At 35.4% G+C, this 14,247-nt stretch overlaps 1 protein-coding gene across 3 annotated transcripts in view; it reads right to left on the bottom strand.

Annotated features, from left to right (window-relative positions):
• FCHSD2 (FCH and double SH3 domains 2) overlaps positions 1–14,247 on the bottom strand; it is a 167,974-nt gene that overhangs the window by 130,751 nt on the left and 22,976 nt on the right. For 2 of the 3 annotated variants that reach the window (XM_087821671.1, XM_016208483.2), the window contains exon 3: positions 4,959–5,004. The exons of the other annotated variant lie outside the window; for it this stretch is intronic. In XM_087821671.1, coding sequence (XP_087677797.1) covers positions 4,959–5,004 — 46 coding nt within the window. The remainder of the gene's footprint in view (positions 1–4,958; positions 5,005–14,247) is intronic. 3 annotated transcript variants of the gene reach the window in all.

Below are 14,247 nucleotides of genomic sequence, written 5' to 3'. Positions count from 1 at the left end.
CTAGAAACAATCTAAATACCCAACAAAATATTAAATAAATGATTTATACCAAATAAAACTAAATATAATTACCCCAAACTGTAATATGCAGTTATTTCAATGATGATATAGAAGAGAAGGTGAACTAGAACCTTCATATCTTGATGGTGAGAATCAAAATTGTACAGCCAATTTGAAAAACAGTTTTGCCATTTCTTTAAAAATTAAACATAAACTTACCTAATGACCTGATAATTCTAACCGTAGGTTATATACCCAAGATTATATGAACATATGTCTAAATAAAGACTATGTGAATGTCTACATGTAGCATTATACATAATAGCTAAACATAGAAACAATCCAAGTATCCATCAATTAGTGCATGAGTAAAGAAAATTTAATATATACTTGTACCACGAAATACTACTCACCAATAAAAAGGAATAAATTGTTGATACATGATAAAACATGTATGAACTTCAAAAATGTTTGCTAAGTCAAAGAAGCCAGATAAGACTATATACCGTAAGAGTACATTTTTATGGCAAGTCCAGAAAATTTATAGAGATATAAAGCTGATGGTTGGCCTCAGGCAACAAAGATTAAGTGCAAACAGGTACAAGAAACTCACTGGGTTGATGGAAATGTTCTATGACTGGATTGTTCTGATGGCTGCATCAGTCTATAAATTCACTAAAAATAATTTAATTAAACATTAAAATGGATAAATCTTTAAAGGTATATATATTATGCCTCACAAAAGTATTTGTAAAAAGTAACCAAGAAGATACCCAGTGGGGAGCTATAAATGAAACAAGTTTCGTAATGTATTAGTAACAACTGAAACTGGGTAATGGCTAACAAGAATTCATTGCTCTAATCCCTTCTACTTTCTTTTTTTGGGGGGTGGGGGTAGGGGTGGGAGGAAAGGATAAAGAGAAACACTGATGTGTTGTTCCACTTATTTATGCATTCCTTGGTTGCTTCTTGTATGTGCCCTGACCAGAAATCAAACCTGTAATCTTGGCATATGGGGATGATGCTCTAACCAACTGAGCTACCCAGCCAGAGCTAAATCCTTCTACTTTCACATAGGCTTGAAACTTTTTCACAATAAAAATTTTTTTAAACCACTCAACTTTTAAAAATCAGGAAATGATTTGAACAAACACTTCACCGAAGAATATGAACGGACAGTAAATAAGCACATGAAAATAATGCTTAATATCATCAGGTTTTTAGATAAACATATTAAAACTACTATGAATACCACTATGAATCTATTAAAATATCTAAAATTGAAAAGACTAACTATATCCAGTCTTAGGGAAGATATAGAGCAACTGGTACTCTCAGTTATATACTGTTGGTGGGAACGTAAAATGGTACAACCTCCTGGAAAACAGTTTGGAAATTACTTAAGAAGTTAAAAATGAACCAGACAGTTACCCAAGAGAAATTAAACCATCTGTCCACACACAGACAGCTGTTCATAGCAGCTTTATTTATAATAACCAAAAAATAGAAACAACTCAAATGTCCACCAAGCAGGTGAAAAGATAAATTGTGCTATATCTATACAATAGAATACTATTCAGCAATAAAAAGAAATGAACTACTGATATACACAACATAGATAAATTGCAAAATAATTATGCTGCATGAAAGAAGCCAGACAAGACAGGGTACATACAGTATGACTCCATTTATATAGAATTAAATTAAAATTCTAAATAATGCAAACTACTCTATAATGATGAAAGTAGATAAGTGGTTGTCTGAGGATGATGGGGAAAGGGAATGAAGGAGGGGTGAGTGGAAGGAAGGGATTATAAATGGGACATAAGGAAACTTTGGGAGGTTATACACATGTTCGTTACCTTGACTGCAATGACAGTTTCACAGGTATACACACGTCAAAACTTAACAAATTGTAAGTTGTTCAGTTTATTGTATATCAAATATATCTTAATAAGGCTGTTTGTAAAAGGTCAGTATAATGGATACCTTTCTGAGAGCGAGGGCACTAATGGCCAAGGAACAAAAGGAATTTGTGGGGCAGGGTTAATATTTTATTTCTTGACCTGGGTACTAGTTACATGGGTGTGTTCACTTTGAAAATTCATGAAGCTGTACACTTAGGATCTGCATACTTTTCTGTATGCATGCTATACGTTAATTTTTAAAAACTTATTTAAATAAGAAAATGAGATATGACTATACACTCATCAAAATGTCACTCTTTTTAATTTTAGAGAATATCAAGTGTTAACAAAGATATGCAGTAACTAGAACTTTCATACATTGCTGTTGAGAGTGTAAACTGGTACCAACCATTCTGAAAACCTGGCTGTATCAGCTAAAGTGGAACAAAGATATTTATATCCAATGGCCCAGCAGTTGTTCTAGGTGCATACCTATCAGAAATACATCCATATGTCCATCAAAAGAAATGTATGAAACCTTTGCTTAGAAGCATTACTAAAAATCACCCACAACTGAAAACAACTCAAATTTTAATTATCAGTAAACTGGAAAAACAAACTGTGATATATTCATTCAGCGGATACGATAGAGTAATGAAAAGGGCGAACCATTCCTACATGTAACAACATGTATGAAGCTCAAAAACATAATACTGGATAAAAAAAACCAAATACAGAAGAATACATACTACACGATACCATTCCTTTTCAATTAAAAAACGGTAGCCAGAAATCCAAAGATAACTACTCTGATAAAAGTCAGCGCACTGGTTACACTGGACGGTATGAATAACGACTGCTTCTGAAGTCCAGGGTAATGTTCTATATCTGAATCTGGGTAGTAGTTACTTGACTCTGTTTGCTTCATAAAAGTTTTCTCAAACAGTATACTCAAGAATTCCCATCTTATTGTATATATGTTATATTTCAATTTAAAAATTTTCAACTCTATACTGAGCCAGAGAAGAAAAAGAAATAATTTAAATAGTGCAGTTGTCCTCTGTGAGCACACACTGTCACCAACAAGGGTAGGTCCTCAGATAGGGATTGCAAATAATGAGCCTGACATATCAGTGCGTACTGGCAACATCCACAGAAAGAATGTGTCAATTTTAGGGTTTTTCTACTACTGACAAGAAGTGAAAACACTGTTTTGCCAACCAAAGAAGAGGGTAGAGGTAGCTTTGTCTATATTCTCAAGAAATAAACTGAAAAATAAATTGTGAAAATAATGAATAATAAGAACTAAGACAAATAATGTAAAGGCAACAATGACAAATAACAAGAAGAGTCAGCAAACTGGCTCTCTATAAATGTGTTCTACTGTCCCAAGCAGAGAGACACTGGAACACTTTAATTTCTTTTAACATTTTCTTTGAGCAAGGAGACTGGTAGTAGGGCAGAGGACTACTACTTTTCATACAATTTTATGTACTATTTTATAATTTTAATCACTAATCTGTCCTACTTATTTAAGTATTAAAACTTTAAATCATGTTACAGAAGAATAGATCATATAAATATTTTCCCTTTATATATTAAACTTTAAAAGCAGATCATATACTTTGACCCCTACGAAACATATTTGTAAAGGGCATAATAACTATCCTGATTTCACAGTTTTATTGAGATAAATATGCAAATAATCAGCAAAGCACCTGGTACAATGTAAGGATTCAATAAATGTTAGCTATCATTACTATTATTTATTATATATGCATAGAGTAAAGGTTCAGAATAATATTAGAACTGATACTATTCATTATATAAAGCATCTGATATATAATAAGCGCTCAATAACTAATGACTATAATTAATTAGTCTAGCTAGCTTTCAAGGAATAGCTAATTGTCTCCCAAGACTATTAAATAAAATACAGACAGACAGCTACCTGGTTAACTACAATGAAATTAGAATAAAACTAAAGCCAAAACTTGACAAGGTACAAAAAAAATCATGTCCCAGTTTAATTTTTTTTTTTTAATATATCTTTATTGATTTCTGGGAGAGGAAGGGGGAGGGAGAGAGAGAGATAGAAACATCAATGATGAGAGAGACATCGACTGGCTGCCTCCTGCATGCCCCCGACTGGGAATCGAGCCACAACCCAGGCATGTGCCCTGACCCGGAATCGAACCACGACCTCCTGGATCCTAGGCCAATGCTCAACCACTGAGCCACACCTGGCCAGGCCCAATTTTATTCTTTATAGTAAGAATATCAATAGCAGCAGTAGCAATAGTGGTTAGCATGTAGAGCATTTCCTGGGTGTTAACTTTTCCTTCTAACATTCTCCTGTATTTTTAACTTTTGCTATAAATACTACTTTTATAATTTTTTTGAAGGGGAGATCATATTTTTTTTGGAGGGGTGATCAATTTTAGAATTTTACTCCACATAGAAAATAATTGCTTACAAGGGCCAAAATTTCCAAATATGTTAAACTGTTTTTTGTACAAGGAAGTTATTAATTCTTACATATCCATTAAATGATATATCAACATAATATTTTGGGGCATATTTGGCTGTCCGGGAACAAATAAGATTCTAATTAAAATAAGAGTAAAAAAAATGCTTAAATTTTCTATGCCATACCATCCACTGAAAGCATACCACTCTCTATCAACAGGGACCTAAAAAGAAATAGATGCCTGATGGAACAAAACAACAATTAACCTTTCATAAAGTTGCAGAGAACAGGATAATAAGGGAGAATAAATAAATGCATTCATTATTATTAATACGTGTAAATACTTTAAAAATATTATCTTCATCCAAAAGGTTCATGATCTACTTTGTAGTAAGAAACAACTTAGCTCCTCATCTGAAGATTCAAATGGAGGAAAAAAGGGAATCCAAGTGAGTTAGCCAGAAATAAGCAGAAAAGGGGAATGCAGGAATGAATACCAAGGCTTCTCTCCAACACACCTGCCCTTATACCTTATAAAGAACAGGGATACCTAGGATGGGGGCCTCCATTTCCAAGCTTACCTGTGCATACTCTCTTTCAATAGCAGCCTTCTTCTGACTGAATGTCCTAAAAACACAAACAAAAATTAATTACCAAAAGTATTATAATAATTTCATGTAAATTTATCAACACACTCTCAAATATTGCCTGGTAAGCTGTGTTAAGGGAAAGGACGATTTTCATTCATCTTACGTGCCTAGGAATACTGCTGACATAATAGACTCTGGAGTCAGACAATCCACATTCAAATCCTAGCTCCACCACTTACTAGCTGTATGACCTTGGTCAAGTCACTTGACTTCTCCGTGGCTGTTTCCTCTTTGGTAAAATAGGGATAGTAACTATACCCACCTTTCAGGAATAACGTAAAATTTAATTAAAATATATAAAGTGCTCAAAACAGTACCTAGCACATAATAAATGCTATATAAATGTTAGCCACTGTCGTTAAAATGACTAGTGCATAGTAGGCACTAAAAATATCTACTAACTTAACCAATGTAGAGGAAACTACAGTAAATAAGGTTAAAATCAAATTCTGATTAGCTTCTCATCACGAAAAAATAGTCAAATCATTTCCTTCTTTTCAGTGTTTTTTTTAAAAATCCTCATCCAGGGACATTTTTTCCATTGCTTTTTCAGAGAGAGTTGTGGGGGGAGGGCATCAAAGTGAGAGACTCTCACACATCGAATGGTTTTCTCCTCCAACCGGAGCTGGAGATCGAGCCTGCGACTGAGGTACGTGCCCTTGGCCGGAACCGAACCCAGGACCCTTCAGTCCACAGGCAGACGCTCTAACCGCTGAGCCAAACCGGCCAGGGCTCTTTCCAGTCTTTACAAGATTTACAAAACAAAGTACATGGCTACTACATGTTGTGGTAGGGTGGGAGCACACTTTCCATACAGGCATGTTTCATAGATTCTATAGTAAACACTTTTCACATTTTAATATTGATTCTATTACGATTCATATTTTAATAATGATTGGTAGTATTTTCTTCTATCTTAACAGTAATGAAATAACAGTGTACCTTATAAACCATAGGCAAAGTAGAGTCCATGAAATATAATAATATGGACAATTTACCTTGAAGAGTCTGAGTTTAAAGACTTTTCTACAGATGCCAGATATGTGTGCTTTTTAAAAAATATATTTTTTTTTATTGATTTCAGAGAGAGGAGGGAGAGGGAGAGAGAGGGAGAAACATCAATGATGACAGCAAGTCATTGACTGGCTGCCTCCTGCATGCTCCCTGCTGGGGATTGAGCCCACAACGCAACCTGGGCATGTGCCCTGACCTGGGATCAAAGGGTGATCTCCTGGGTCACAGGTTGATGCTCAACCACTGAGCCATGCCAGCTGCACCAGACACGTGTGCTCTTAAAAGCACTTCATCAAGGCAGAGATATCAGAGTAAAAACATAAAGAAAAGAGCTGGAATAGAAAAAAAGGCAATAAGCCAAAATTCCCACTTTAACAATTATTTAAATTTACCAAAATGGCTATTCATTTCTTATGTAAGAAATACAACCATTTAAGATGTTACTAAATTTGTTTTGGGTGAATAATTACATATTTAGCTTTAAAAAGGCAAAAAGCGCTGGCCGGTGTGCTCAGTGGTTAAAAGCATCGTACCATGCACATATGAAAACAGTATTAAAAATTTTCTCTGGGCAGTGGGATTACAGGCTTTCACTTTCTTCTCTTGATCTTGCTTTCTATATTTTCTGATGTTTTAGTAAGAATTTGTATTGTGTTTAAAAAATATATAGTCCTTATTTTTAAATTAATGAACACTCAGAAACATATGCTCACACCTTTTCATACCTATGTTGCTTTACTAAAATTGGATTTAGGTACTCTTTTAACAACATTAATTATTCCAATCTATGAACACAAAACATCTTTCCATTTCTGTGTGTCTTCTTCAATTTCTTTCAACAATGTCTTGTAGTTTTCAGTGTACAGATCCTTTACTTTCTTTGTTAAGTTTACTCCTATTTTATCCTTTTTGTTGAGATTATAAATGGGACTGATTACTTCCTTTTCTGATATTTTATTGTTAGTGTATAGGTACACAACACATTTTTGCATATTGATTTTGTATCCTGCAACTTTCTGTATTTTTATTGTTTCTTAGTCTTTTGGTGGAGTCTTAAAGGTTTTCCTTATATAGAATCATGTCATGTGCATATAGTCAGTTTTACTTCTTCATTTCCAATTTGGATGCCTTTTGTTTCATTCCCTAGCCTGGCTGCTCTGCCAAGGACTTGCAGTACTCTACTAACAGTGGGGGGAGTGGGCATCCTTGTCTTTTACTCTAAGATCCTTGTGATCTTAGAGTAAAAGCTTTCAGTTCTTCACCATTGGGTATGACGTTAGCTGAGGATTTGTCATATATGACCTTTACCATGTTGAGGTAATTTCCTTCTATACCCATTTTGTTGAGTGTTTTAATCATAAATGGATGTTGTATCTTGTCAAATGCTTTTTCTGTATCTATTTATATGATCATATGATTTTTATCTTTTATTTTGTTAGAGTGGTGCATAGACATTGGTTGGTGTATGCTGAACAATCCTTGCATCCCTGGAATGCACCCCACTTGATCATAGACATTGGTTGGTGTATGCTGAACAATCCTTGCATCCCTGGAATGCACCCCACTTGATCATGATGTATTATCTTTTTAATGTATTGTTATATTTGATTTGCTAATATTTTGCTTAGGATTTTTACATCTATGGTCATCAGAGATGAACCATATACAAAAGAATGAAACTAGACTGCTGACACCATACACAAAAATTAACTCAAAATAAATACTTGAATATAAAACTTAAAACAATAAAACAGAGAGAAGAAAGCATAGGTATTAAACTTATGGACCTTGGTTTCAGAGGAATTGGTTTTTGTGAACTTGACCCCAAAAGCAAGGGAAGTAAAAGCAAAAATAAGTAAATGAGCCTACTTCAAACTAAAAGATTCTACACAGCAAAAGAAACTACCAACAAAACAAAAAGCAACCAATTGAAGGGAAGAAGATATTTGCAAAGCACACCTCCAATAAGGGGCTAATACCCAAAATATATAAAGAACTCATACAACTCAACAACAAAAAATCTAATTAAACATGAGCAGAGGACCTGAAGAAATACTTTTCACAAGAAGAGATACAGATGGCCAACAGATACATGAAAAGATGCTCAGCTTCACTAGCTGTAAGGGAAATGCAAATCAAAGCCACAATGAGATACCCGACACCCCTTAGAATGGCTGTTATCAATAAAACAGGAACTAACAAGTGTCTAAGAGGATGTGGATTAAAGGGAACCCTCGTACGCCGGGGGGGGGGGGGGGGGCTAACGTAAATTGGTGCAGCTTCTATGGAAAACAGCATGGAGGTTCCTCAAAAAATTAATAGAGCTATTATATGACCCAGCAATGGCTCTTCTGGGTACCTACCTGAAAAATTTGAAAATATTTATAAAGCTATATGTACCCGCATGTTCACTGTTGCATTATTCACAAGAGCCAAGACATGAAAAAAACCTAAGTGTCCTTCGACCAATGCCTGGGTAAAGACGACGTGGTACACATATAAAAGGGACTGGAGCTTGAGGGCATCATGCTAAGTGAAATAAGTCAGATGGAAAAGGACAAGAACCATGTGATTTCACCCATATGCAGGACATAAAAAAGCAACAAACGAACAAATAAAGCAAAAAACTCACAGACACAGACAACTGTACGGTGGTCACCAGAGGGGAAGGGGAGGAGGATGAAGAAGGCAAAGGGGGCAGATATCTGGTGACGGAAGGAAACCAGAATTTGGGTGCTGAGAGCATAACGAAATATACAGATGATATATTATCAAGTTGTATACCTGAAACTTACATAATGTTATGAACCAATGTTACCCCCAATAAATTTAGTTTTTAAAAGTAAAAATTAAGCCCGGCCGGGAGTGGCTCAGCGGTTCAGCATCGACCTATGAACAGGAGATGGCGGTTCGATTGCAGGTCAGGGCACATGCCCAGGTTGCGGGCTCCATCCCCAGCGGGGGCGTGCAGGAGGCAGACGATCAATGACTCTCTAATCACTGATGTTTCTATTTCTCTCTCCCCCTCTCCCTTCCTCTCTCTGAAATCAATAAAGATATATTTTTAAATAAAAATTTTTTTAAAAGTAAAAATTAAAATTGGACTTAGAAATTATTATGACTAGTGCTACCAAATATGTTATCTCCCCACCCAATGTAAATACTCAGGCAAAAGGAACTAAAATGAATTAGCTCACACTTTCACCATTAAAAAAAACAAACTGAAAATTTACCTATATTTTGAAGAAGATGGTATTTTTAATATTTTACAAAAAATAAAAGTATATATTTAAACTATTTATTTAGCACCCTTTTAATCTTAAGTAAGTCATCTTGAAATAAGAATGAAATAAGTGAAGAAAATGGGAACTAACTCTTACTCTGAGCACGCCTAGCAACTAATTTTAAAATTCTCAATGGAATTTTTATTTGTTATTAAACAATTACATGTCTACTAAGAATTTTCTGTTCTAAAGAAAAAACAAATCCAAGATGACAACTGCTCAAAATCAACATCATCAATATTAGGAAATAAATTATGATTCACCATATGAAGAGAGCAGAACAAAAAAATCTTCTGATAATGTTCATATAAGACGCAAAGAATTTGTTAAAATTCACCATCAGTTTCTCATAAAACCTCTTTTAAAATATTAATGGGTGCTATAATTAAACAGATGGACAAGAACAAGTGTTGGCAAGGATGTGGAGAAATTAGAACTCATATGGTGCTGAAGGGAATGCAAAATGGTGCAGTTGCTTTGGAAAACAGTCTGGGAATTCCTCAAAAGGTTAAACATAGGAGTTACCTATGACCCAGCAATTCTATTCCTAGGTATACAGTAGTCTACAGATAACAAATTTCAAGACCCCAGTGGAAGTCTAAAACTGTCCATAGTACCAAATCCTATATACACTATGTTTTTTCCTATAAATACATACCTTTTCACTTAAGGAAGCAATTTACGGCTTCTCTTTGGTATAACCGAATTGCCAGAACCACTACTCTTGCTCTTTGGGGTCATTAAGTAAAATAAGGATTATTTAAACACAAGCACTGTGATATCATGACAGTCTGCTACTAAGTGACGAATGGGCAGGTAGTATATACAGTGTGAATATGCTGGACAAAAGGATGATTCATGACCTGGGTGGGACAGAGCAGTAATGTGGAAGATTTCAACATGCTGCTCAGAATGGCATGCAATTTCAAACATAAATTGCTTATTTCTGGAGTTTTTCACTTACTATTTTTGGACACAGTTGACAGCGATTAACTAAAACCGTGGAAAGCGAAACGACAGGTAAGGGGCAACTACTGTATACCCACGAACACTTACAACATATGTCTACATAAAACCTGTAAAGGAATGTTCATAGCAACATTATTCATCACACCAAAAAAAAGCAAAAACAACCCGAATGTCCATCAACTTATGAACAGATAAACACATTGTGGCATATTCACATGATATAACTGTAAAAAGGAATGAAGTACTGATACATGCTACAATATGAACCTCAAGAACACTATGCTCAGTGAAGGAATCCAGGTATAAAAGACCACATGTTATATGATTCCATTATAAAAAGTGTCCAGAATAGGCAAATCCAGAGAGACAGAAAGTAGATTAGTGATTGTCAAGGGTTGGAGAGTTGAGATAAGTTTGCCATTATTCCAAAAGTATTTTTCTTTTAACTAGGAGTATAAAATTCATATGGAAAAATAAACATATAAGAATAGCTACAAACATTCTGAAAAAAATAAATAAAAAGATCTACCCTTACCAGATAGTAAAAAATAATTTTAAAAGCAACAGCAATTTAAACAGCTTGGTAACAGAACATGAGTAAACAGAGAGATAATCAAAACATAGGTAAAAAATACAAATACATATAAAAATTTATTAATTGATAAAGATGACAATTCAAGTCAAAGGGGCAAAGATAGATTATTTAGTAAATGGTATTGGGATAAGTTAATAGGAAGATGCAATGTTAAATAGTAAAGTTACAGAATAATGTATATAGCATACTATCTTTTCTTATTAAAATGTTTTACATGTATATGCTGGATGATAATTACTGTGCTCATTTCAGCAGCACATATACTAAAATTGAAATGATAATTACAATACTTCTCAATTACAACTGTTCCTCAAATGAAAAACTGTTCCATACAAAAATGCCTACTATGATCCCCTTAGGAATCACTGTGATAGAATTCCCTGAAATACTTAACATGAAACAGGGCTAAATGGCTCCATATGAAGAAAGGAACCGGTAATAATGGTAGAAGACCTGCATACACTCACAAATACCAGGAAAATACATATTGGGGGCAGGATACTCAAAGAATATATGCCAAAATTTTATTGTTAAGGGAAGGGGTCATGATACTTATTTTTTTATTCAATGTTTTTTCTAATAACCTATTATTTCTATAATTATAAACAAAGATATAAAAGCACTAATTTTCAGTCCTAGCTGGTTTGGCTCAGTGAGAGCATTGGCCTGAGAACTGAAGGGTCCGGGGTTCGATTCCGGCCAAGGGCAAGTACCTTGGTTGCTGGCTCAATTTCTGGCTCCTGTCAGGCACGAGCAGGAGGCAACCAATCGATGTGTCTCCCTCACATCAATGTTTCTCTCTCTCTCTCTCTCTCTCTCTTCCCCCCCCCACCCCTCCCTCCCACTCTCTCTGAAAAGCAATGGAAAAAATCTCCTTGGGTGATTATTTAAAAAAAATAATAAAAATTTAAAACAAATAAAAGCATTAATTTTCAGTCAACTCACCCACTTATGTGAAAAAATATATAAATTTTATAGCATACAGAACAGAGTAAGAATAAATCCCTGCAACAATTAATTCTTTAATAAAATCTAATGTTTCAAATAATTTTCCTAATACCAATCTGATCAAACCACTCTCCAGCTACACTTCTGAAATGGCTTCCAGAAATCACTCCCACAGTAAAAATCTAAATGTCTTTAACATGACAGAAGAGGCTGTTGACCATCAGGACTTAACTGCTAATGTGACTTCAACTCTGTAAACCAACACCCCAGGCACAGCTTTCTTAAAAGAACCAGTAGGCTCATGTTTTCATACTCTAGTAAATATGGTCCTTTTTGCTTGAAATGCCCTTCCCCTATTATTTGCCCTAAATCTTCCTCACTCTTCAAAACTTAGTTTACGCATGACCTCCCCTGAGGAGTCTTCCTGAATTCCACTAGTTATTTAAACACCCCTTCTGAGGTCCTTAAGCATCTATAACACAGCACCTGCTTCAACTACTGTAATTGTAAATTGACTATGAAGTTCCCTGAGTGTGCTTTGTATTTACATGTACTTTTTATTTATATGCCTGAACACTGCAGATATTCAATGTTTGCTGAGTCAATGAATGAATGAATGAATGAATGAACAGAAATGACACAATCATATTTCAGGCTCCTTTAAGTTTGAATTAAATGGCTCAGAAGGTTAGCTTCTGGGATAGGCGGAATCAGGATCACAATCTATATCCAATAGAACCAGTTAAGTTTCTTGACCTTGGTCACAAATTGTATCAGTTAACACAACCATTTGTGTACATGAGCTTTAAAAACCAAGGAGGGTAAATAAGTGTACATAGTAAAGGATTAACCTTGCCCAAAGAGAGGCTTTTGCCCTTGGCTTCTGGCAGGTTAATCTCTAAATCTTTGGAATGTCATGCCTGATAACAGTGTTTTTGTTTACCTCAGACCTTAGGCCATGCCATATAGTCTACTAACAATATGATCTTTTGGGGGACAGGGAGGCAGGGGAGAATGGAGGTTGGGACATCTCAGAAGGAGCTGGAGACTAAGGCAAGCGAATGTGCAGTCAATCTTATTGGAACCACACCTCTTCCCCTGGCTGATTTTTAAATATATCCATTCATTATAATAAACCATAATCTTTTTTAAAAAATATATCTTTATTGATTTCAGAGAGAGAGGAAGGGAGAGGAAGAGGAGAGAGAGAGACAGAAACATCAACGATGAGAGTTGTCATTGATCGGCTGCCTCCTGCATGCCGACTGGGGATGGAACCCGCAATGCCAGCAATGCCCCGACGAGGAATCAAACCACAATCTCCTGGATCCTAGGTCGATGCTCAACCACTGAGCCACGCCTGGCTGAGCAATAAACCATCATCTTAAGCAAACTTTCAGTGAGTCCTGTGAGCCCTTCTAACAAACTATCAAATCCGAGGGTGGTTTGGGGGACCCCCAATTTTACCACTCATGTCAGAAATGAGGATGGTCTTGGCAATCTCCATACTTAAAGTTGGTGTCAGAAGTGAGAGTTGTCTTGGGGACTCCCGAACTCTGTAATTCATTACCAGGATAAGCAGAATACCTAATGATCAAATTATTAATGGTGGTATTGGAGATAGGATATCAATAACCACAATGATGAATGTTAAAAATTAAAATAAACACACCCACCAGAATGGTTAACATGAAGAAGACTGATAAATATATATATATATATATATATATATGCATGTCTGTATGTGTGTGTGTGTGTGTGTGTGTGTGTGTGTGTGTATATATATATATATCGGTGAGGATATAAAGCAATGAAACTCTAACATGTTGTAGGTAAGAATGTAATATGAAACAACTACTTTAAGAAAAAAAATCTGGTTATTTCTTATATAACTCATGGATTAAAAAGGGGGGTGTCTTTGATAAATCTAACCAAAAGTAACCTCACAGGGTGACCTGATCATAAATTCCTAACTGGGCAGGTCATGCATGGTGGGCACTAGTCACACTCTAGGCTTATAAAAGGTTTATCTTCAACTAATCAAGCCCTGTCCATTGTTCTTGCGTATCTAGGTTAATACAACCTTGAAATGCCTCTTTTACAGACCCCTCAGAGGAGTAACAACCCTCAAGGGAGCACATAATCTTGCTAACCTGTAATCCAATCATAGATTTCCCCACCTTGCTTTCTCCCAATTTCATGTAATTGTCCTTAGACTGCCCCCCTTAATTCCAAATGTATAAAAGAAACCACAGTAGTTCTCCACAGCATCTGAGATCTTGCTTCCCAGCATGCTGTCAGTTTGGCTCAAATAAACTCTTATAAAAATTCTCTACAGGTTTGAAAGTTTCTTTATCAACAAACTATCTTGACATAGCAATTCTAATGCCAGACACTGACCAAGAGAAAT

This window comes from Miniopterus natalensis, chromosome 11, assembly GCF_054644295.1.
Source record: "Miniopterus natalensis isolate mMinNat1 chromosome 11, mMinNat1.hap1, whole genome shotgun sequence".
Taxonomy (NCBI): domain Eukaryota; kingdom Metazoa; phylum Chordata; class Mammalia; order Chiroptera; family Miniopteridae; genus Miniopterus; species Miniopterus natalensis.
The sequence above is the reverse complement of the archived record's forward strand: the minus strand, read 5'-3'. Positions and strand labels throughout refer to the sequence as shown.